The sequence below is a fragment of the Sinocyclocheilus anshuiensis genome, unplaced genomic scaffold, assembly GCF_001515605.1.
Source record: "Sinocyclocheilus anshuiensis isolate Anshui unplaced genomic scaffold, SAMN03320099.WGS_v1.1 scaffold260, whole genome shotgun sequence".
In the NCBI taxonomy this organism is placed as follows: Eukaryota; Metazoa; Chordata; class Actinopteri; order Cypriniformes; family Cyprinidae; genus Sinocyclocheilus; species Sinocyclocheilus anshuiensis.
In genome coordinates this window covers 1484895-1508941 of record NW_015557134.1, presented here as the reverse complement: position 1 = coordinate 1508941, position 24047 = coordinate 1484895, and the positions used below count along the sequence as shown (strand labels likewise).

Sequence of the window (24047 nt, the reverse complement as noted above, 5' to 3'; positions counted from 1 at the left end):
ATCACTGTAAGTAGAGCACTCATATTGATAGTGTTTGAAGCTTCATGATACTGTAACATAAAGAAAACAGGACTACTAATTGTATTTGTGTCAGAATTGTTTTATTCTCTAGGATGTCATTTCTAAGAGACAAAACAGTATTTTAATAATAAACAATGCTAGGAACCTATCTTCATTTTTAAAAGTCATTATCGTTTTGGGGATAATTTGATTATTTTGGCTTTTTTAAATGAACCAGTGCACAAATGGAAATCGGCAGCATTCAGTCCTTTGTGAAAAGCACTAAAATGACCCCATCTCAGCAAAGTACAGCATGATAGCAGACTATTAACTTTTTCATCACAGTAATGCTGCCTTATAGTAATCTCTTGGGTTTCTTTCTTCTACAGTCATTGCAAGAGATAGTAAATAGTTCATTTTCTATCTATTCATACAGCAGCTAATGTTGAAAAAGCGTTTGCTGAACATTTCAAACGACACAAGTCTTGTTAAAATAATGTTGTCGAAGAAAGATAGATTAAAAACAATTATTGTCCTTCAGTTCATTACTTTTACTAGTATGCTGATTGAATTCAGCTTCAAAATGATGAAAAAGTCTCATTTTAATATCATCCGAGAGCAATTCTCCCAGACTGTACTGTATGTACAAAATAAAACAAGAAAATTCAATACATCTTTAGTGGACTACAGAGAGCTACAACATTTGAATGACATTTTCACTCTAATAAAAAAATGCCAGTTCTTACACATAAATTCAAATACATTTAAATTAAAATATGAATACAATTACAATCAAAATCTTTTTAATCACACCAAATTAAAATAAAGCTATAATTGTGTCCATTCGACATGCCTTAAATATATACATTAAAGTGATCAGGATGTGAATGTTTTTTTTTTCTTTTATGTACAAATTTAGCAAAATGCACTTGTCCATGATCCATTATCATTGTCCAGGTCTCTGTCTTTACTGGTAGTGTCCATATTGCTGTCATGAACACAGTGGATCAAGAGAACATGAACTGATATCGCTGTCATGTGGTGTCTTAAAGTTGCCTTGACTTCCACAGACAGATCCTCAAATAGTTTCAAGAGTAGAGATGAAATAGGGGATATAGGGGAGCTTCATCAAACTTCATTTGTTCTTCAAGCTGAGAAAGAAGCAAAACAGATTTATGACATGGCTAAAATGAAAAGTAAAAAAGTTAACCACAGTTTTTGTGCTATTACATTTACATTTAGTCATTTAGCAGACGCTTTTATCCAAAGTGACTTACAAATGAAGACAATGGAAGCAATCAAAATCAACAAAAGAGCAATGATATGCAAGTGCTATAACAAGTCTCAGTTAGCTTAACGCAGTACACATAGCAAGGGTTTTTTAAATAATATAATAAATAAATAATAATATAATAAATAAAAGGAAAACAGATATTATGAAAATAGCATTTAAATCTTGTCAATTTTTCATCATGTTACCTATATTACTTTTAGTCCCTTTTACTCTGGATAAAATGGCATCTAAGTTTAGCAAACAAAAAGTGCTTCAACCAGGTCTCGTCCTATTCGTCGGTATTTGTGATTAGTCACTTCCGTGTTGGTTTCACGAGAGAGACCGGAAGGTTGCCGCTTGGTGCTAATGTGCTAAAAAGTACTTTGTTGTAGTATATTGTGAAACCTTACACTTTAATTATTCAGTTTATGTGTTTTAGTGCATTGTTAAGGACCACATTCTGAAGTACATAACTTAGTTCAAGTTTACTTGTGCATTTGTGCCATTTTGTGAAGATACACAGTTGTACACTCCATTTATGTTGTGTATATATCTGATTAATCTGTGTAGGATGTGTTTGGTTGAAATAATTAACCCGATACTAAAGTGCTTTAATTTATGCAACACACCCTGATGGCATTCTGAACTATTTCACATTTTGGCGAATTGTGGCTAATTCGTACAAATTTGTATGATCTCAGTAATACATTGTCTTATAATCTACATGCATGCCATTTATGGTTATGTTTATGGGTGGAGCTTCATGTTTATTTTATTTCCATTTGAATCACATTGAACGAATTCAAAAGAAATTGCCGCCTTGTAAAATAGTTAGATTTTCGCATGAGATCGGGTTGGATTTTTCTCCTTAAAAAGATTGTTTGTGCATTGTTAATATCTTGCTATGTTGTTCTATGCGTTTTGTCGTTTACGCAAATTAAAAAACACTTAATCACTGAGTATTTTCATTTGTAATTTCATTAACACTGAGTGGAAGTGTGTGTGATAAGTGACCCGAACAGAACATTGCTCTCTTATTGATCCTTCATTGACTTTCCAATTCCGGTGTTCGGCACAAAACTGGCAGCAAACTCTCAATTGAGCCGAGTCCCAGAGATACGGACACTGGCATCCAGACAGATTTGTGACTCTTTGCACTCTGTCAAATGATTAGTTCCAATAAGTTTTTGAGGTTAATGGAGTGGGGACTCAAAGACAAACTGGAACAACATAAAACGCATGAAACGTAGGTGGCTAAAGACCAAATCCTTTGCGCAGTTTGGCAGCATTTGCAGAGGTGAGGAGTTCAAAGGGAGTGTCTAAGCAACCATGACTAAACAGGCTCACTGAACGTATGTAAAATAATTTCGTACCCTGAGTGCATTAAAGCGCTGTAAGTGCTCACTTTCCTAGCCTTACTCACACGAGTTTAAGATAAATGTAATGCTTAATATATGTAACCTTGATGAAAATGCATAAGGCAACCCTTTATCTCTTGATAAAATATTGTAACAGTTGACATTAGAGGTATTGTGTTTGTGAACCAAACTTTCTGTGAAGGATCATTGTTTGGACCTTCTGAATGATCCTCTGTTTTGAGTCTGAATGAGACGTCCTGAACATCTTGGGCATGAAATGATGAATAAACTAGTTTTTGAATGGGGATCAGTTGACGGACTAAATTAGGCATATTTGTTCAGTTTGGCATTTTACATGCCACCCCTGCTCTCAACAGACGCGGCACCCCGGTTGGGAAACACTGTTCTAAATAATAGGCTTGTTTGAGATGCGCCTCGCCTCGCCTGAATTGTAGGCGAGAGTAGGCGGCTGCAGTGAGGGGAGGAGTGAAATAAGATAATAATAATAACGCGACTAAACGAGACGAAATAACGTTATAACATTTCATTTCGTCTCGTTTTGGTCAACGAAAATGGAGACATTTTAGCATTGTTTTTATTTTGTAAACCACATTTAGTCTCGTTTTTATTCGTCAACAATATTGCATTATACATTTAATTATAGTCATCGTCACATGACCAGCATTTACGTTGCATCTCGTCTTGTTTTCATCACGTGATAAAGGTTCGTTGACGACGATATTTAGTCATAATTTTCGTTGACGAAAGCAACACTACATGTGAGTTGTTCAAAACAAGGTAAAGTAAGCTAAGGAAGAATTATCCAGGTGTGCACATCACCAATGGATCCTCTGCAGTGAATGACGGCACCCGTCAGAATGAGAGTCCAAACATCTGATAAAAACATCACAATAATATCTTTATCTGTTTAAATAAAAAAAACATAAGTAATCTCCAGTCCTTCAATTAACATCTTGTGAAGTGAAAAAAAGTTGTGTTTATAAGAAACAAATCCAAATACAAGCTAAAATAAGAGTACTCAATGTTGCTTCTGCCAGTGAAAAAGTAATTTTGTCTGAATCAGGAGAGAAATATGCACAGATCAAGTACCGTTTACGAGTGAAAACAGTTCAAAACAAATATGTCAGTGGATTTTGATGTGGGAAGACTACAGGAGATGTACTTTTTCACTGGAGGAAGCATTATTATAGATTATGGACTCATATTGTAGCCAGAAGCGATGGTTTAATGTGAATGATTAACACCTTGATGGATTTGTTTCTTACTAACATGCAGCTTTTCACTTCACTAGATGTTACATTAAGTGATGGACTGTAGTCATGTGGATTATGTGATGTTTTTATCAGCTGTTTGGACTTTCATTCTGACGGCACCCATTCCATTAGTGAGTGATGCAATGCTAAATTTTTCCAAATTTGTTTGGATGAAGAAATAAACACATCCATATCTTAGATGGCCCGAGAGTGAGTACATTTTTAGCAAATTTTCATTTTTGGGTGAACTATTCCTCTAAAACATAAAACAGCTCTGGTAATGTATCAGCCTCAGGGTCTCGTCCATTGAGGGTCGTCCTTGTGTGTGCTGCTTCTTGTGCATGTATATGAACACATCTCATGATGAGAGGCTGGAATAATGCCACTGCATGCGACTCCGTGACAGCTTGGAGACGCCTGGTGCTTCCCATCATGCTTCTCACGTTCCTTCTCCTTCATCTCTACCTAATTAACAATCCATGCAGCCCAACACGCTATGCTGTGACCTTGCCTGCCCCGCTGCAGCCTCTGCATGGAAACTGTGACCCATACGGTACCGTGAGGACATGGTCCAGTCAGGCGGAATATTGATTCGGAGCAGATATTGATCGCATATACAACACTCCATTAACTTCACTTGCATGAACATGATGCAAGTTAACACCTCGTGCCTGCTGATACGAGTACTGCTTGTGCACAGTTTCACAGTTTTGCACCAGTATGTGGCTACCAGTGAGTGTCTGTTATGAGTGGTTACATTCCTGATTGGCTTGGTTGGTGAATGATTCAATGACTCTTATTATGCTTTATTAAAATTAGCGTTTTGTTTAGAGATGTACTTTCTCCCGCATTATCATTATGTGATTCACTGCTGGTTTACCTTTGATTCTGATTTTTTGTCTCTGAATGAGATGCAGTTGCTGATACTCACTTGTTCTGGTGTTTGGAGCCCTGCAGATGTGCGTGGTATTGTGCCACGGAGTTGAGCGTAACACTGCAGACCTCACATGTGTGACTCCGCTTCAGGCCTAAGAGCATACATAAATTAAGCGTTAGCATTAGTTCTGGCACGTCACGTGAGTCAAGCTTGCATCAGCTGATTCTCAGCTGATCACATCTACCTATAGGAATACGACACCTATCGCAGCATTCCTATATAAGCTCTATTCAGTATTATTCAGCAGCTTTTCAGCTTGCTCAAGAGCAAATTAAGCATCGCTGCTCGCAAATCAAACTGTTGCAGCGTGTTTCAGAACATCTGAAATCCACGTCTAAGATAAGTGAATGCTGTTTTAATTCATATCGCTGTGTATATTACCTGGTCTGCTAATTGAAAAAAAAAAAGAAAGATGTTAGCAGTTTTGCATCGTTTGCAGGACGAAATATTAAGCATATTTGCAGCAGCATTTACGCATCTGTGTTCATACAGCTGGAGCAACACATAGTCTAGATCATGTAACTTATTGCTCTGAGGACACGACGATAGTTAAGGCCATGAGAACAAGTTTAAATGAAACAAGCCCAGAACAGAACCATACCGCCAAACCAAACTTTATGCTAAGTATCTATCATTTTGACGATAGTGGTCCTGACAGAAATATAAACACATCTATTTGACTAACTATGTTGATTCCAACAGCAAATGCCCTCAAATCTTTTCTGAGGGTATAATGCCCTATTTTGACAAACACCTACAGACAGATAAAACCCTGAGCATTTGACCATTTCTTCACCGTGCATGAATTACATGGATAAATTAGCATATAGCCCGAGCACAGCACATTGCCATTCTTTCTCAAGCAAAATAAATAATATAATGGTGAATTGATGAACATGTCTTATTCATTCTAAAATCAAAAGAAAAAAGAAATTCAATTAGATTTTGCTTAAAGAAAAATAAAGGGCCACTTTAAAGACCATTTAAGGCAAAAATATTTTACATAGCTGTCTGATAATTTTGTATATTTATATGTATTTATGTATTTAAAATACATATGCAAGATATATGCAAACTTAAACTTCAGTAGTTGTGCTGCCTTATATATATATATATAAACAGGTTTTTAATGTAATATTAAAAACTAATTTTTTAATGTTATATTATTTTTAAATATATATATCATATTAAAAACGTTTTTTATTATTTTAACTTGTTATTTTTATATATTTATATATTATATATTAACTTATTTATTATATATAAATTTATAAACGTTCTATAATTTTTTGTCTAAAATTATCCTTAAAATATGTACGTAGCAATGAGAATCACCACTGAGATGACGAATTACAAAAAAAAAAAAAGCTAATCAGTTGGACATTTTTTATTATAGTAACATAAATTTTACTCTCTTTTTTTTTGTCTAAAATGATCTTTGAAAATGTGTACATACTAATGAGAATAACCATTGAGGCTAATGAAAATTACCAAAAAGAAAATATGCATAATTCTCAAAAAATAATGTTAAAGGGGTCATATGATGCGATTTCAAGTTTTCCTTCTGTCTTTACATTTATTTTGAAAGATGAAGCTCGCGATTATGGTAAGGGGCGTTACATTTCTGACGAGTGCTTGCGGTGTTCGGCCAATCACAATGCACTGGGTCAGCTGGCCAATCAGAGCAGACTGCACTTGTCGGAAGGAAGGACTTTGTAGAAAACTAAGCGTCTGAGAGAGGCGGGGCATGCAGACATCCCTGCTCCAGTAAACAGATTATGCATGAAACCAAATATATATTCCTCCTTCACACATAAACATAAGCTTATGTCCACATATGACTCGTATATTCAAACAGCATGTCTGTTTGTGTAACCATCTAGTGCATGATGTGATTTACTATTGGGAGATGGGTGGTGTTAAATGACCCTTGCATATGCCACAAAGCAAGCACCTAGTCTGTTTAAACAACGGGAATCCTTTGTTATCCCAGTATCCGGGCAATCAGGCCAGATAATGAATGGAGGCTCATCTAGATGCCTCATCAATAACATTTACCACGGATCTATAGCCACAGATTACGTTGGCCTCGTCTTTGCAACCACAGCGCCTCAGCTTTTCTTTGGCATTGTGCACATTCAATGATTAAAAACACATAACAGAAGGGGCCGTGAAACACGCTGATAAGTCGTATCCTCCCACAGCTCTGTCTTCCTACACCAAATCTGTTCTCCGCCTCTAACTAGGACAGACCAGTAAATAATAAGCTTGTGTGAAGCTCGGAAAATCAGTCGCTGGCTTCCTGTGAGGTGGGAAGTCTGATGAAAATGCTATAAAAATGGGATTCGATTACCGCTGAACACTGATTTGGCACCCTGCTGTTAGCGCCGCAAACTTTTTTAGTTAACGACAGAACAGCATTATCACAGACAATTGCTAATGAGCAAAAATAGCATGTCAAATACTATTCTACGTTTGTAGTCATAGACTAATATTACACGCCACAAAAATAGAGCATATTCAATCCAGAGAGTGCTTGTACTATTATTGGTGAGTGAAATACTGGGAAGCCTTAATGAAAACTGCAGCAATGAGTCATATTTATGAGTCACAAGCGTGACGTGAGGGACAGGACACTTTTCAACCTGAATCCAACATTTGTCCAAACGGCAGCTGGTACGCACCTCCCACGAAGTGGTTTCTAGTCCCTCTGAGTCAAAACTCACCAACGAGGTGGCTTTGTTGTCTGCAACCTCCGCCGTTGTCGGTTTGTTTGGCGAGCAAAGATCTTGTGCTCTGGGAGGTTCTTTGTCGCGCCATTAATTACCTATTGATAACTGCCTCGAACGAAAGCTCTTTAGCTAGCTGCTGAATAATGCAAAACTTTAATGAAATGCCTGCTTGCGAAAAGACTCTAAGACCATTAAAATGCCTCTACTGAGGCCTGTAAAACAGAATGGTCAATGCTAAAATGATATCTGTGCTTAAACGGTGGCATTTACGGCGGGGTTATTCATGAGCCATTACCACAAACTAATGAAAACAAACATTGTTACAATTGAATGTGCTGTTTTAAAGGGACAGTACACCCAGAAATTAAAGCTTTGTCATCATTTGCTCACCCTCATTTTGTTCTAAACCCGTAAGAGTTTCATTTTTTTCTGCAGAACACAAAATAAGTCACCCTTGTATGTGAAATACAAGTTTTTAAAGGGATAGTTCGCCCAAAAATGAAAATTTCTTTCATTAATTACTCACCCTCATGTCGTTCCAAACCCGTAAAACCTTCGTTCATCTTCGGAACACAAATTAAGATATTTTTGATGCATTCCGAGAGCTCTCTGACCCTCCCATAGACAGCAAGGATCCTAACATGATTAAGGCTCAGAAACGTAGCAAGGAGATCACTAAAATAGTCCATGTGACATCAGTGGTTCAACCGTAATGTTATAAAGCTACGAGAATACTTTTTGTGCTCAAAGAAAACAAAAATAACGACTTTATTCAACAATTCGTCTCCTCCGCATCACCCTATAGCGCCATTTTGGAGAGTATCACATACGTAAACAACGTATGCAAGGTATGTACGCGGATACGTTGTTTACGTTCAGATCAAAGCGTAAACAACGTAAACAGCATAAGACCATTACATGTACAGTGCTGCTGATACAGAACAGCATACATTGTTTACGTATGTGAAACTCTCCAAAATATTACAGGTGAGTAAATCATGGCATAATTTTATTTTTTGGGTGAACTATCCCTTTAATGCCCTGAAATGCTGGCATTCATGCTCCAATAAACAGATTATGCATGAAACCAAATATATGTTCGTTCCAACACAAAACAGTCACCCTTGTATATGAAATATGATATGACGTTAAACTTAAAAAAAAGCATGCAAAAGTATCATAAAAGTGGTGCAAACAACTGCACTATATTCCAAGTCTTTTGAAGTCATATGAATCTTTGTGTGATGAACAGAATGAAATTTTGAAAATTCGACTGAAAATTCTGATTGCATTAATTGCGGTAATCGGGTCCTATTAAAAGAATAATTTATAGTGGTTCTGTGAACCAAATCAAACGATTCACTCAAAAGATCCAATTCAAAAAAACAATCTGTTCACTAATCCATATTTTTTTGAATAATGACTTCTTTGCTTTATTTTTATTACTTTATTTAGATTTTCATCACACAAAGCTATGGCTTCAGAAGTCTTGGGGAAAAAGTGCAAATGGGTCACTTTTTTATAATTTTATGGGATTTTCGCATCATTTTTACATCTTAAAACCATTGTGTTCCACAGAAGAAATAAGTCAAACACTATGTATGTGTTTGGAACAACTTAAGCGCGAGTAAATGATAACAGAATCACTTTTAATTCATGTTTGGGTAAACTATCCCTATCTATGTTTTGCCCGTTCCTCTCAGAACATACCGTTTAGATCATCTCCGTCCTCCAGACTTTTACCCAGTTGTGCGAGGAGGTTAGCTTGGGCTGCGTTTTTTTTGTGCTTCTTTCCGTCGTAGTGCTGTCTGGCCATGCCGGGGTTGTTGAACCAGGCCTTACACATTTGGCAGTAGCGTTCTGAGAGTCTGCCATGAATAGAAGGACTTCCCGGCGAGTCTTCAGTCACCATATGCTCTGAATTGGCTGTCACCTCTGTAAAGAGAGGGTATAACAGACTTAGTATACTTAGTGTACCATACATTAATTACCAAACAGGCTACAGGTAAAAGCTATTAATGTGAAAACACCTGAGAAATTGGGCTTTGGCATTCATACAGAAGATGCATTATATGATCTTGCCCTCCATTCCTGCCAATTAATTTTCTACATTTTGAAGAAAAAAATCAAAAGAAAGCAAGCAAAAGAAATAAAAAAAGGGAAATATTTTTAGAAATATTTTTTTGTGCAACATACCAACACAAGTTAACAGCCAGCCTTAAAGTTAAAATGGCAAATCCATTTTTTATTTTATTTACCAATATCCAGTCCAACACAGCAGGTGTGTGATAGCATTAATAACACATATTAGAATTTCCAAGACATGTGTACGTGATTCAATTACATATTTTGCTTGCAGTCTGTCTCACCTGTCAAATTACGGGGCACAGGCTCACGTCAGTTTGAAGTATTTCATGGGTAAAGGGCACAAATTAGGAACACGGGATGTCCCCTGTGGCTGCAGCTTAATAAGATGCATTCTGAATCTCATGACACTAATATGATGAATATGGTTCATAAACAGACGGGAGGTAATTTGTCTCACACTAGCAGGTCTAAGCTTGTGTTTTCCTCGTCTGTTTTTGAGAAGTGAATTTTTATTACAAAGTCGAGAACAAGGGATGTTTTCACCCATCTAATTATACTCCGTCATAGTAAACGACAAACAAGAGACTACACTGACAGCAAGCCCACGTCATAACGTATAAAATAGGAACGGTGGATGGCACAAATGGGGCGTCTCTTGGCTCTTCCACGGTTTTTCAAGTGGAGGATAGATGACACTGGCAGCTCTACATGTGTATTTATAGAAGGTATCAAAATAACTAGATAATATGAAGCATTCTTTTTCCTTTTTTTCTTCCGTCTCAATTTTCATCCAATTCCCTGAGGTGTTTGAATAGAGGGTTGTTTTCATTATAACACATAATCAGAGTGTGATATGGAACTCTACTGTGACAAATACAGTGGCCTCAAAGTCTGAGACCACAAGTGAAAATGTTTAGCATTTTTTCCCCAATTTGATATACAAATGTTTTCATTGCAAATTATGGTATCAGCATAACAAATCGAGAATGAGTATTTAATCTATTTGAACATTTCTCTGCCATTTTCAAAAATGCTTTCTGGATGTACTGTGATAAGCAGCAAAAGAGAACACTTAAGCTCACTGAAGACAAGTCAACAGTCAGCGATTAAATAAGAATAAGAAACTAATTGAAAGCAATAGGTCCAAAAAACTACAGTAGAACAAATAAATAAGAAATGCTACATTCAATATATAAAAAAACACTGCATATTCTTCACTGTGTAAATTAAATATATTTCTTATTATAGTTACAAAAGTGATTTAGTCAAGAGCAGTAAGAGATTTTCTCTCTTTTGTTGTTTGATTAACATTAATGATAGACAGCAGGAATATTAGACTGCTATCACTTTAAGAGCTGCACGGATCCAATATCCTGTTACACGTGTTTTCTTTCTCAGCTGTTTGCTTTTATTTAAAACATAAATTACTGTGTTTACAATGATACTTGCAAAGACGGGCATTTTGACACATCCAAGTGTGTATTTAACCATTCAAGGCCAATAAAGTGGCAAAAATAATACTCCTGTGCCATATGAGCACCAACTTCACATGCGCATGCCTCTCTGACAGGACTCAGAAACAGTCTCTCAGACAGCGCACACACATAGAGAAATTCGTTTTTTTTTATTTTTTTTTATTTAGGCTAGTATTCGTTTTTTGTGATATTGACACTAGTGACAAGAATTATGAATTTTCTATGGTATCAAAAATTTAAAAAAAAAACAACAACTATATTGTGATATACTGTATATCATTACCGTGAAATAAAATTACTCATATCATCATACAAGATTTTGGTCATATTGCCCACCCCTACTGAAGACTGGAGTAATGTAAGGAATGGAGTAATCACAGGAATAAATTACAGTTTAAAATATATTTAAATAGAAAACAGTTATTTTATATTGTAATATATTTCACAGTATTTCGGTTTTCACTGTATTTCAATAAAATCTTTTTGACTTCTTTCAAAAATATGAAAAAAACGTACCAACTTTTAAATGTTAGTGTTTACTGTAAAAAGGTGCAGGTGCTACAGATCAACATAAATCCATAAATCCATGCGTTATCATTTGAAGCTTTCATAATATCTTATTTAAACTAGCTTTACAGTAATTGTGTAGATCTGCAGTGCAGCGGTTTGGTCAATTACTTGATAATAGCAATGACACTCAAGGATAATTTAATCAAATTATATCCTCATCTGTATTCCAGCCTATCAGACCATTTCATCTAGGTCTTTTACACCTTATCATTATTATCATAGATAAAGAGTTATATAAGGTCTCACTAGAAACAACAACCTTTTTAGCTCATCCTCAATAACACCACTGTCAGGTAGAGTCCAGCCTCGTCAGGCCCAATCATCTCACACACCCGTTCACAATCACCGGAGTACTGATCAGCCGCACCTGTCACCACCTCATCAGCACTAGTTTAAATGCACAGCCACGGCAGTCACACTTCGTCTGGTCTTGAGTTCACTACGCTACTCCTTACCTGACTCACTGAACCCGGACTCCATCCTGATACCTTCCTGTCTCTGTGCCATCCTCTTCAGCCCGATCCACCAAAGAACCCTTCATCACGTGAGCCCGATCCCTTCCATTCCATAGACTGTTGCTCTAACCCGTTTGCTCTCCATCTCTCTCACTCTCCCAGCACCTGTTCAATAAAGCTCTGTTTACTTTACCTCTCCGTCCCTGGTCTCCTTCTGTACTGTGACAACCAGTTCATGAATAACATGAAAAATCACCATCAAGATCTTTTATGATGGTGGAAGCAGCCGCATAGCAACTATTCGACTGTAACCGAATAATGCTGAGCTACTACTATGACTGCTGAACAAACAACAAAAGGACAGTTTCTTGAACCCTATTATGGTTACTAATAGTTTTTAATGGTGTTGCTTAGTGATGCTTGCTATTTGGACAAACACTTTAAAAAGTCAGCACGTAACTCGTCCCGCACCATTTGTGCTGTGGACATAAAGGCACATTAAATCATACGACTTGTTGGTGAGAGCTGCGCTATTACTTTCTAAGCGACTGCATATATGATTGCTGCCTGGTGGATGATAAAACAGGCTAAACTAACCATTTTGCAGAAAATGTATAAATCTAGTCTTGTGAATGGATTTCACCTCATGTATTTCCGTCATTACCAACATAGTTCAACGATTCAGTGTTTCCTAAAACCATAGTTCAAACGAACATTCGCAAACAGCATGACGAAAGAGGAACCTGCGATGAATTCAAACATCAAATAAAGCAAAACGACAAGGAACAAAAAATAATAGTAGTCATCGGCTGCCATGTTTGTTACAGCATCATCTCAGAGATCTCGAATTGATGAATTAGTAGAAGCTACTACTCCACCGGGTCCTATATTGTTGATCCAACGCGGATCAAACAACGAAGGTGCGACCATGTTTGGGAAACAGTCATGACTAGCTAGTTAGTTGGTGGTTAAGCAGTGAGTTACATTGTTGTACGGGAAACCCCAGATTAACTTCTCTTTTATTTGATCTGTTTCAGCATATACAGTGCTGCTTGAAAGTTTGTGAACCCCTTGCAGAATCTTATTTTTAACAAAATAAGAGAGGTCATACAAAATGCTTGTTATTTTTTATTTAGTACTGTCCTGAGTAAGATATTTTACATAAAAGATGTTTACATTTAGTCCACAGGACAAAAAATTGCTGAAAATTAAAATAACCTCCTTCAAAAGTTTGGGAACCCTTGGTTCTTAATACTGTGGGTGTGTTTACCTGGATGATCTACGACTGTTTTTTTTTGTTTTGTGATGGTTGTTCATGAGTCCCTTGTTTGTTCTGAACAGTTAAACTGCCTGCTGTTCTTCAGAAAAATCCTCCATGTCCTGCAGATTCTTCAGTTTTCCAGCATCTTTTGCATATTTGAACCCTTTCCAGCAGTGACTGTATGATTTTGAGATCCATCTTTTCACACTGAGGACAATTGAGGGACTCAAACACAACTATTAAAAAAGTTTCAAACATTCACTGATGCTCCAGAAGGAAACATGATGCATTAAGAGAAAACATTTGAACAGGATGAAGATGTCCCAATTTTTCTTATTTTGTAGAAATATCATTTTTTTCCATTTAGTACTGCCCTTCAGAACAACAGAAGATACTTGCATGTTTCCCGGAAGACAAATTAAGTACAATTTACCTTGATCTTTACCTTGAATTTGAAGATCAAGGTAAATTGTACTTAATTTGTCTTCCGGGAAACATGCAAGTATCTTCTGTTGTTCCGAAGGTCAGTACTAAATGGAAAAAAATTATATTTCTACAAAATAAGAAAAATTGGGACATCTTCATCCTGTTCAAAAGTTTTCACACCCTGGCTCTTAATGCATCGTATTTCCTTCAGGAGCATCAGTGAATGTTTGAACCTTTTTTAATAGTTGTGTTTGAGTCCCTCAATTGTCCTCAGTGTGAAAAGATGGATCTCAAAATCATACAGTCACTGCTGGAAAGGCTTCAAATATGCAAAAGATGCTGGAAAACTGAAGAATCTGCAGGACGGAGGATTTTTCTGAACAACAGTGCTCAGTTTAACTGTTCAGAACAAACAAGGGACTCATGAACAACCATCACAAAACAAAAAAACCAGTCGTAGATCATCCAGGTAAACACACACACAGTATTAAGAACCAAGGGTTCCCAAACTTTTGAAGGGGGTTATTTTAATTTTCAGCTATTTTTTGTCTTGTGGACTAAATGTAAACATCTTTTATGTAAAATATCTTACTCAGGACAGTACTAAATAAAAATAACATTTTGTATGATCTCTCTTATTTTGTTAAAATTACTCACATTTTCACAGATTCTGCAAGGGTTTCACAAACTTTCAAGCAGTACTGTATATGCAGTCATTCTGGATTGTTTTCCGTGCTTTTTCCGTTTTTTCTTTTTTGGGTAATTTTGCACCCTCAGGTGTCTTGGCCACGCGCAATTATGCACGCTAAGTGAGTCAGTGATGTGTTGTTCTTGCTACAGGCCCTGCTCTTATCATAAACATGCCACAAGCGACAGCCTTGAGAACATAAACCTCTAATATGCCTAATGCACTCACATATGAATGGAATAAAAAACAGGACATCCGGCTGCAGTTGCAAGTCCAAGTTTTTTTTACATTTTCTGAAAATGTAAGTGGTGCGTGCCCATGCAAAAGTTCCCACCATCACACTATGGTGTTGTAGGTAGTTGCCTAAGGCATCAAATCGCCTTGCTAGTACCAGGTTGGACCGCCTTTTGCCTTCAGAACTGCATTAATTCTTCATGGCATGCCTGGAATTCAACAAGGTGCTGGAAACATTCCTCAGAGATTTTGGTCCATATTGACATGATAGCATCATGTTGTTGCTGCAGATTTGTCGGCTGCACATCTATGATGCAAATCTCCCATTCCAGCACATCCCAAAGGTGCTCTATTAGATTGAGATCTGGTGACTGTGGAGGCCATTTGAGTCTAGTGAACTCATTGTGTTCAAGAAATCAGTTTGAGATGATTTGAGCTTTGTGAGATGGCACATTATCCTGCTGGAAGTAGCCATCACTAGATAGTTACACTGTAGTCATAAAGGGATGGACATGGTCAGCAACATTACTCAAGCTGTGGTGTTTAAACAATGCTTAGTACTAAGGGTGCCAAAGTGTGCCAAGATAAAAAATATCCCACCACCACAAGCCTGAACCATTGATACAAAGCAGGATGGATCCAGGCTTTCATGTTGTTTACACCAAATTCTGACCCTACTATCCAAATGTTGCAGCAGAAATCAAGACTGATCAGACCAGGCAACCTTTTCCCGATCTTCTATTGTCCAATTTTAGTGAGCGTGTGCAAATTGTATCCTTAGTTTTCTGTTCTTAGCTGAGAGGAATGGCGCCCAGTGTGCTCTTCTGCTGCTGTAGCCCATCTGCTTCAAGGTTTGATGTGTTGTGTGTTCAGAGATGCTCTTCTGCAAACCGCGATTGTAACAAGTGGTTATTTGAGTTATTGTTGACTCTCTATCAGCATGAACCAGTCTGGCCTTTCTCCTCTGACCTCTAGCATCAACAAGGCATTTTTGCCCAAAGAATTGCCTATTACTGGATATTTTCCTATTTCTCCATTCACTGTAAATGGTTGTGCGTGAAAATCCCAGTAGATCAGCAGTTTCTGAAATACTCAGACCAGCCATCTGGTACCAACAACCACCTCACATTCAATGTCACTTGATTTACATTCTTTCCCATTCTGATGCTTGGTTTGAACTTCAGCAGATCATCTTGATCAGTGTTGTGGAGTAACTAGTTACATGTAATGGCGTTATGTAATTTAGTTACAAAATAAATGTAACTGTAATCAGTTACAGTTACTGAGAAAAATGTGTAATTAAATTAGTTACTTATAAAAATGTTAACGACTACATCTGAATATTTTCACGCACACACACACACATCCACACACATACAGGTGCATCTCAAAAAATCAGAATATTGTGAAAAAGTAATTTTTTTGGTAACTTGTTTCAAAACGTGAAACTTTAATATATTCTAGATTCATAACGTAAAGCAAAACATTTCAATAGTTTTTTTGTTTTAATTTTGATGATTAGAGCTTACAGCTCATGAAAGTCAAAAATCCAGTATCTCAAATATTAGAATATTTCCTAAGATCAATCAAAAAAAAAAAAAAGATTTGCAAAACAGAAAAGTTCACGTTCTTTAAAGTATGTTCACTTATGCACTCAATACTTGGTCGGGGCTCCTTTAGCACAAATGACAGCATCAGTGAGGTGTGGCATGGAAGCGATCAGCCTGTGGCTCTGCTGAGGCACTATTGAGCCTTCAGCTCGTCTGTATTGTTGGATCGACTGTTTCTCATCTTTCTCTTGAAAATATCCCATAGATTCCATATGGGCTTCAGGTCAGGCATGTTGGCTGGCCAATTAAGCACAGTAATATCATGGTCAGCTAACTGCTTGGAAGTGGTTTTGGCACTGTGGGCAGGTGCTAAAGTCCTGCTGGATAAGGAATTCAGCATCTCCATAAAGCTTGTCAGCAGATGGAAACATAAAGTGCTCCAAAATCTCCTGGTAGGCGGCTGCATTGACTTTGGACAAGTGTTTGAATCGGCTTTGCTTGACAGTATTCTCAAGCTTGCGGTCATCCCTGTTGCTTGTGCACCTTTTCCTACCCAATTTCTTCCTTCCAGTCAACTTTGCATTTAATATGCTTTGATACAGCACTCTGTGAGCAGCCACCCCTTTCAGTAGTGACCTTCTGTGACTTACCCTCTTTTTGGAGGGTGTCAATGATTTTCTTCTGGACCATTGCCAAGTCAGCAGTCTTCCCCATTATTGTGGTTTCAAAGAACAAGAGATACCCGGAATTTATACTGTAGAGATGGTCATTTAATGAAACTCAAATGTAAATATTCGAATATTTTGAGATGCTGGATTTTTGACTTTCATGAGATGTAGGCTCTAATCATCCAAATTAAAACAAAAAAACTTTTGAAATGTTTTATTTTACATGTAATGAATCTAGAATATATGAAAGTTTCATTTTTTGAAATAAGTTACCAACAAAATTTACTTTTTCCCAATATTCTAATTTTTTGAGATGCACATGTACACATACAGATTTATTTAATTTCTTTTCCAAATTGCACTGACTGTTCTAAAATATAACACATAGGGCCCTATGATTTCCGCGATGCAGAAAATGCAGACGGATTGGTGAAATCCAATCATAAAAATGGACTTTACTGTATAACACAGAATGTCACAGAATATGCCATATTTTGGATGAATAAATCAAAAGTAGTTTGTAGATACACTTGTATCAAAACACGATATGGACGTATCTGTTTACTGTTTGGTAAACAGTGGACTGTTTTTTATGGACTGTTTTTTTTGTTTTAATTTGGATGATTAGAGCCTACAGCTCATGAAAGTCAAAAATCCAGTATCTCAAAATATTCGAACAGATTATATGACTATAAACACAGAATAGGACTTATTTGATAACTGTTTTATTTTCTATTTGGGTTGATGTATATGCTTTATTTTTTTTTATTAACTGTGTTTCCTGTCATATGCGAAGATTTTATTTCAAAAACAGTATCATAGCTATTAAACTATTTCTTGTTTTGATTTTAAATCTGTATTTGACCTCAGAACGATCTCAAAGTAAAAAGTGGTGCTAACGTCTGATTTTGTGGTGGCTGTGCTTTAAATTTCAGTTATTATAATCTTAATTCAAGTGATAAAGAATTTTGAAAGTCTGACAGTAATCAGTGTTGAGTCCTACTGTAAGGTTAACCCTGCCTGGTTTCAAAATGATTAACAGTTGAAAATATTTGTTAGAAATGTAGAAAAGTAATTGGTAACATTAATAAAGTAATTGAAATAGTTACACTATTTATTACATTTTATATAGGGTAACTTGTAATCTGTAACCTATTTCAAAATAACCTTCCCAACACTGGTCTTGATATACAAGGCTAAATGCATTGAGTTGCTGCCATGCGATTGGCTGATTACATATTTGCATTAACAAGCTATTTAAAATGTAGGTTTAGGGATTTTTAAAAATCCCCATACTCTTAACTGTGAGCAGCAATCATATCATATCTCATACCATACCTCATCAAACATCAGTAATACATCATAACTAGAGCATTAATAATAATGAACTCATTCTCAAGAATTATTGCCTCATTATCTCATATTCAGAGTCCATCCATGGTTGAACAGGTCACTTCCCCGCTGGCTGCTTAGGGCGTCATAAACACGTAAAACTCATTTAAGTATGAATACTGACCCGGGAACAGCCTGGCCTTTAAATACTGTGATTTAGACCGTGTGAACCTGATCTTAGATCAGCACCTTCTACCTTTAGATGTGATAGCAGGTGGCTCCCCCAGCAGTAGCCTGAGTCTCTTGGTGTGGATCTTGCCCTGGTAGTGCGACTGGGCCACCACCGCCGAAGTGAACGACATATTGCACAGCGTGCAGCACTTGTTCTTGTCCACGTCTCCCTCCACACTGCCCTGGGACGACACAGAAGCAGACACATACTCTGATATCCTTTAACCGGGACCATTTATCACCTTCAGCTAATAATACAGGAGAACAGGATGATTTTTGAAGCAAATGTGTTATTATAACTTTAAGAGGAAGATATGAAGTTTGGCTGTCAAAGTGGCAGATGTGGTTCGCGCTGTGGAGAAGTAATTTACAAACTTCTAAAAATGGTGTAGCGTATATTCTACTTCCTACTGCTCTGATGCAACCGCTCTGAGTTTCTCATATTGACTGATATTGGCTCTGAGCGCTGTTGGGGAAGTTACTTTGAAACTTTAGCTCACCAAGCTAAAAGCTAATCGTTATTTAAAGTGCAATCAAACTACTCTTTGAAAAGTCATTTAGATTGAAAATATATTAAAAATTCCCCAAAATATAGTCAATGAAATACAAGTAATTCAAACTAAAAATATATTTATGTAAATATATTTCAACATGTATATTAGCAACATATTTTTGGTCATTTTTTAATATGTTGATATATATTTAAAATATGTATGTATTTAAAGTTTTTTGAATATTGGCATATATGTGATCAGATACACCAGATAAAAAAACACCAGAATACAAGCAATTATATATAACTAATATTTATTTATTACTTTAACAGCAATAATCAGCAGATAACTATTGCTATAAAAACAACATTTAAAATACAATTTAATTGCAATGACTTGATTCTGTGAATCAATTATTTATACTTGATAAGTATTTGTATTTATTAATGTACATGGACCATTTGAATGAACCATTTCACCAGAGTGAATCGGACTTTCTCTCTAATGCAAAGAGGATGATTTAGGTGAACAACATTTGATTATTGCCATTTTGCTATTGCTATTTGTTGGCTAAAGTAGCTTGCTACTGTAAGAGCTAATAATATCACGCTAAGTTCCGTTAGCTACTCTCCAGCATTACTGCTGTGCTATTGCTTCATTCTGTCTTTATAGGTACATCAGCTCCTCAGTTCGATATATAAATCAATGGTCACTATCTTAAGTGCTAGGAAAGTGGCATTGCAAGGTCAATGTCATGCAATAAACATGCAGAGCTAGAGCAGGTTAGTTGTCTTTATAGATGAGTCTATGGAATTTGACTGCAAAAAACATTATAACACAATCTATGAATTCATTTTATGTCAAGAAATCAAAATTTGTGACCCTGAAGCACAAAAGCAGTCTTAAGTAGCACAGAAATATTTGTAGCAACAGCCAACAATACATTGTATGTCAAAATGATTGATTTTTCTTTTATGCCAAAAATCATTAGGATATTAAGTACAGATCATGTTCCATAAAGATATTTTGTAAATAAATATATCAAAACGTAATGTTTGATTAGTAATATGCATTGCTAAGAACTTCATTTGGACAACTTTAAAGGAGATTTTCTAAATATTTAGATTTTTTTTGCACCCTCAGATTCCAGATTTTCAAATAGTTGTATCTCGACCAAATATTGTCCTATCCTAACAAACCATACATCAATGGAAAGCTTATTCATTCAGCTTTTAGATGACGTATAAATCTTAATTAAAAAAAAATTGACCCTTATGACTGGTTTTGTGGTCCAGGGTCACACTTATCCTTTCTTCGCTGAAAAATAGACAGCATTTTCATGTTTTTTGCATGAAATGTTTCCATTAAACATTACATAATGAGACCCTGATTGACTTTCTGAGCTTTAATTGTTCTGTAAGCCTTGCGCTTGAACCGAGATCTGTCCTTCCTGCCGCAGGCATCGATCTGTGTCCACTCATTCTGCTTCTTGTTATTCCTCTCCTGGCATGCCATAATGTCTTTATTTACTCTCCCGAGGGGAAAGACCTCATCAACATCCAGCTAAACCGAAAAGGTCTGTTTAGACATTGACCTTGGCTGGAAACACATCACAGCAACCCGTTTAATTTCAGGGGAATTTTTAATATTGCCAACTGCGTCAACACACAACAAACATGGCATCTTAAACTGACACAAGTTTACACTGTGAGAAAAACCGTAGAAATACACGAGGAGCAGAGACTCAAATGTTTTTAGATGCTTTATATGTATTTCTTTGGGGATTAGTTCAAGTCTGTTATTTGAATTAAAATAGGCAAGTGTTATCTAATGCTGATTTAGTGTCATCAAGATTAGAAAACTGAGTTTATATCAGAGGAAAAGGTTTTCAAGAGGTCTGTAGTTGGGCTTGAGACAACCACACATAGCGGATGCCATCACAGGACTGAGCAAAGTTCATGAAAGAGGGGAAAACTAGGGTAAAACACAGGTGCAAGCAATGATTATATTTAACTGAACAAAAACTGCAGTCTGTATTGCCATCTGCACACCACAACACCCTTTGTTCCCGGTGGAACAGTTCTGACATTCCCTCATAAAGCTTGAATTATCACATGGATCAGGTCTAAAATTTTGTGAACTGACAACCATAACTGTGCTTCTGGCATATAACCCCCAACTATATGGCCAGACCATAAAAGTGCTTTGATAATGGTGGTCCTCCACTCATTCCCATCATGACTGACTGTATGACAATAACATGAAAATATTCAGTCATAAATTGATACATAATTACAAAATAATGTAAAAAAAAATAAATCATTTACATTTAAACAATTTACATCATTATATTAATTATATGTGACCCTGGACCACAAAACAAGTCACAAGGGTCAATTTTTTTAAATTGAGATTTATACATCATCTGCAAATATTCTATTCTGTTCTATTCTATTCTATTCTATTCTATTCTATATTTTAACAGTGTGTGATACAATGTAAAAATTATTTATAAAAATAAATCTATATCTATAAATTAAAAATTTAAATACTTGCATCATTATTCTATTCTATTCTAATTGAATTTAAACTATTATTATAATATGACAAAAATAATATTTACATTTAATTGATTATTGATGTAAATATTGTTATTAATATATTATTTTTTTTATCATGTTATATGTTATGAAATGATTATTTATATTATTATATTTTATGTTATATAAAAAATGAATTCAGTCACGCAGCTTCTTCCTGTTAAAGTGGCCAGAATAAACTGCAACCTGGAACAGAGCAAAAAGCCAGTCCAAATGTTCCTTTCAACATATTAGTAAAATATTGAACAAGATTTTATGATGTTTTTATGCAAGTTGCTTTGGTAGGGAAAAGTCGCCTAAGAACAAAACTGTAGGCCTAGTTTGCAAGAATATTACAAATATAACCATTCAAACTCATTTTGTATGACCTCTAGACTTTCAGCAGTCCAAACCACAGACATTCACAAGCCATGTGTGACATAAATGATAGCTTGTCATTTGAAACATGTAACAAAATGAACTGGGTCATTCTTCGTACTCCTAAAAGATCCACTTCATCACTACATCCCAATGATAGGCTGAAATGTGAGAGATGTGGGACTGGGCAGAAGAAATAAGCTCAGATGAGCAGGTCATCCATGTCAATCAATATGTTGTGGACATAAAATGGTTTTCCTGTGGTAGCTACATCTGGGCTCCTCGACGGAGTAATGAAACTGCCAGCTTCAATTGTTCAAAAGGAAAGTGGCTTGGAATCGGTGCTAGTATTTTTTCTCTAATCTATCTTTAATAGAAATAGCGTAACTATCTATTAATATGAATGTATGTACATTAAATGGCCATATGCAGGTGTGTTTCTTCACTTACATTGTCTGTTCGAAGCTTCTTTGCAGGACAGCCACCATCCACCGGGTGTAACATGTAATACAGACGAACTTTGTTTGCATGCTTTCGACTCTGTAAGAAAATGAGAGAGATGGGGCAATATATGAGAGGTGCTTTCACAAGCAGCCAGTTACATTCAAGTGTTGACAGAAAAACAACTCGCTATTGATTATCAAACTAGCGATGTCAGGGCCCAAACAATTCTCATCAGAGCTACAGGAACACTGCTTTCATTTCTCAGAGCTTGATATGCCCCACTCTAGGCTGCGAGTGATCGCTCTGGTGGGTGGATAAAGGTCCATATTGATTGTTGTGCAGCAGATGAATGGCCAGCCATATGAGCAGTGAAAAGGCACCAGAAGAGTAATTCTCACAGGGGGTCCTTCAATCCATTATCAACCAACCAACCAGAGAGATATCTGCCCCAAAACAGTAAATCTGCATGAAAGTGATGTGGAGTTATTTCTCGCTTTAAGCCACCTTAAACTAAAATGATTTGTAGCAGATTTGTAGATGCCTGTAAGACAAAGGTTGTTGGGAATCTAAAAGGCAGAACATTAAAGGAATAGTTTACACTATAATAAAAACTCTGGTCATCCCAAACTCGCTTTCTTTTATCTAAAGATTTTGCAGAATGTTCTCTTTTCATCAATGTAAATGACAAAAAAGTATCATAAAAGTGGTTTGGTTGACTCATACACTATATCTTCTGAAGTTCATATGAAAGCTTGTGTGAGCAAGAGAATTCAATTTAAATGTTTATTCAATCATCTTCTACTTTATAAAATAAAAATGGTAGGTATTCTGTGCAATTTCAGTATAATGCTGTGCAATTTCAAATAAAGATGAAAAAAAGACAAAATTTAATAACTGTCTTTTATCTTGCCGCAGTACTCAATGTCAAAATAAATTATTAAAATAATATCTGAGAACATTTAGTTTGTGTTAACTTGACAGTGTATCTTCTACCCACAATTTCAGTAATGTTAGGTGAATAAAACTGATTTGGTTATTTCGTACTGTTTAGGGCTGTCAATAGAATAAAAAATTTTAATTAATCTCATGATTTCTGACTTATCTTTAGTTAAACAGAATGAATATTAAATTCAGTAAATGTGTTAAATGATATATATATATATATATATATTATTTAACACATTGAAGGAAAGAAAGAAAGAAAGAAAGAAAGAAAGAAAGAAAGTCCTTTTCCCTCCAAACCTGTAGTATGAATTACTTTATCTTGACTTTTTTGACTTCCACTGTATGGAAAACAGCAGCATGAACATTCAACTAAATATTTTCTTTTCATTTTAGTTTATAACTGTATATGTTTGAGTACTAAAATATATATGGTATTTTACACTTACAATTAATTACTTTTAGTAGAACATTTTCTATTTTACTATAATTTATCTTATTTTAAGTAATTTTAAAATGTAATTTGCAGTTATTCATGGGCAAATATAGTTCATTTCTTCAAGCCACTGCATACTTTTATGGTGCTGTTTTAGCTCATATTCATTTTCATTGTATGGAAAACAGTAGCGTGAATGTTCAGCTTGAAGAATGTCAGGTT

The 24047-nt window shown here is 35.9% G+C and overlaps 1 protein-coding gene across 2 annotated transcripts in view; it reads right to left on the bottom strand.

Annotated features, from left to right (window-relative positions):
- Positions 1-897: 897 nt before the first annotated feature.
- zmat4b (zinc finger, matrin-type 4b) overlaps positions 898-24047 on the bottom strand; it is a 32704-nt gene continuing 9554 nt past the window's right edge. For both annotated transcript variants that reach the window (XM_016473076.1, XM_016473075.1), the window contains 5 exons: positions 22454-22543; positions 18578-18734; positions 9285-9509; positions 4837-4933; positions 898-1151 (listed from right to left, as the gene is read on the bottom strand). In XM_016473076.1, coding sequence (XP_016328562.1) covers positions 1136-1151; positions 4837-4933; positions 9285-9509; positions 18578-18734; positions 22454-22543 — 585 coding nt within the window. In that variant the 3' untranslated portion in view covers positions 898-1135. The remainder of the gene's footprint in view (positions 1152-4836; positions 4934-9284; positions 9510-18577; positions 18735-22453; positions 22544-24047) is intronic.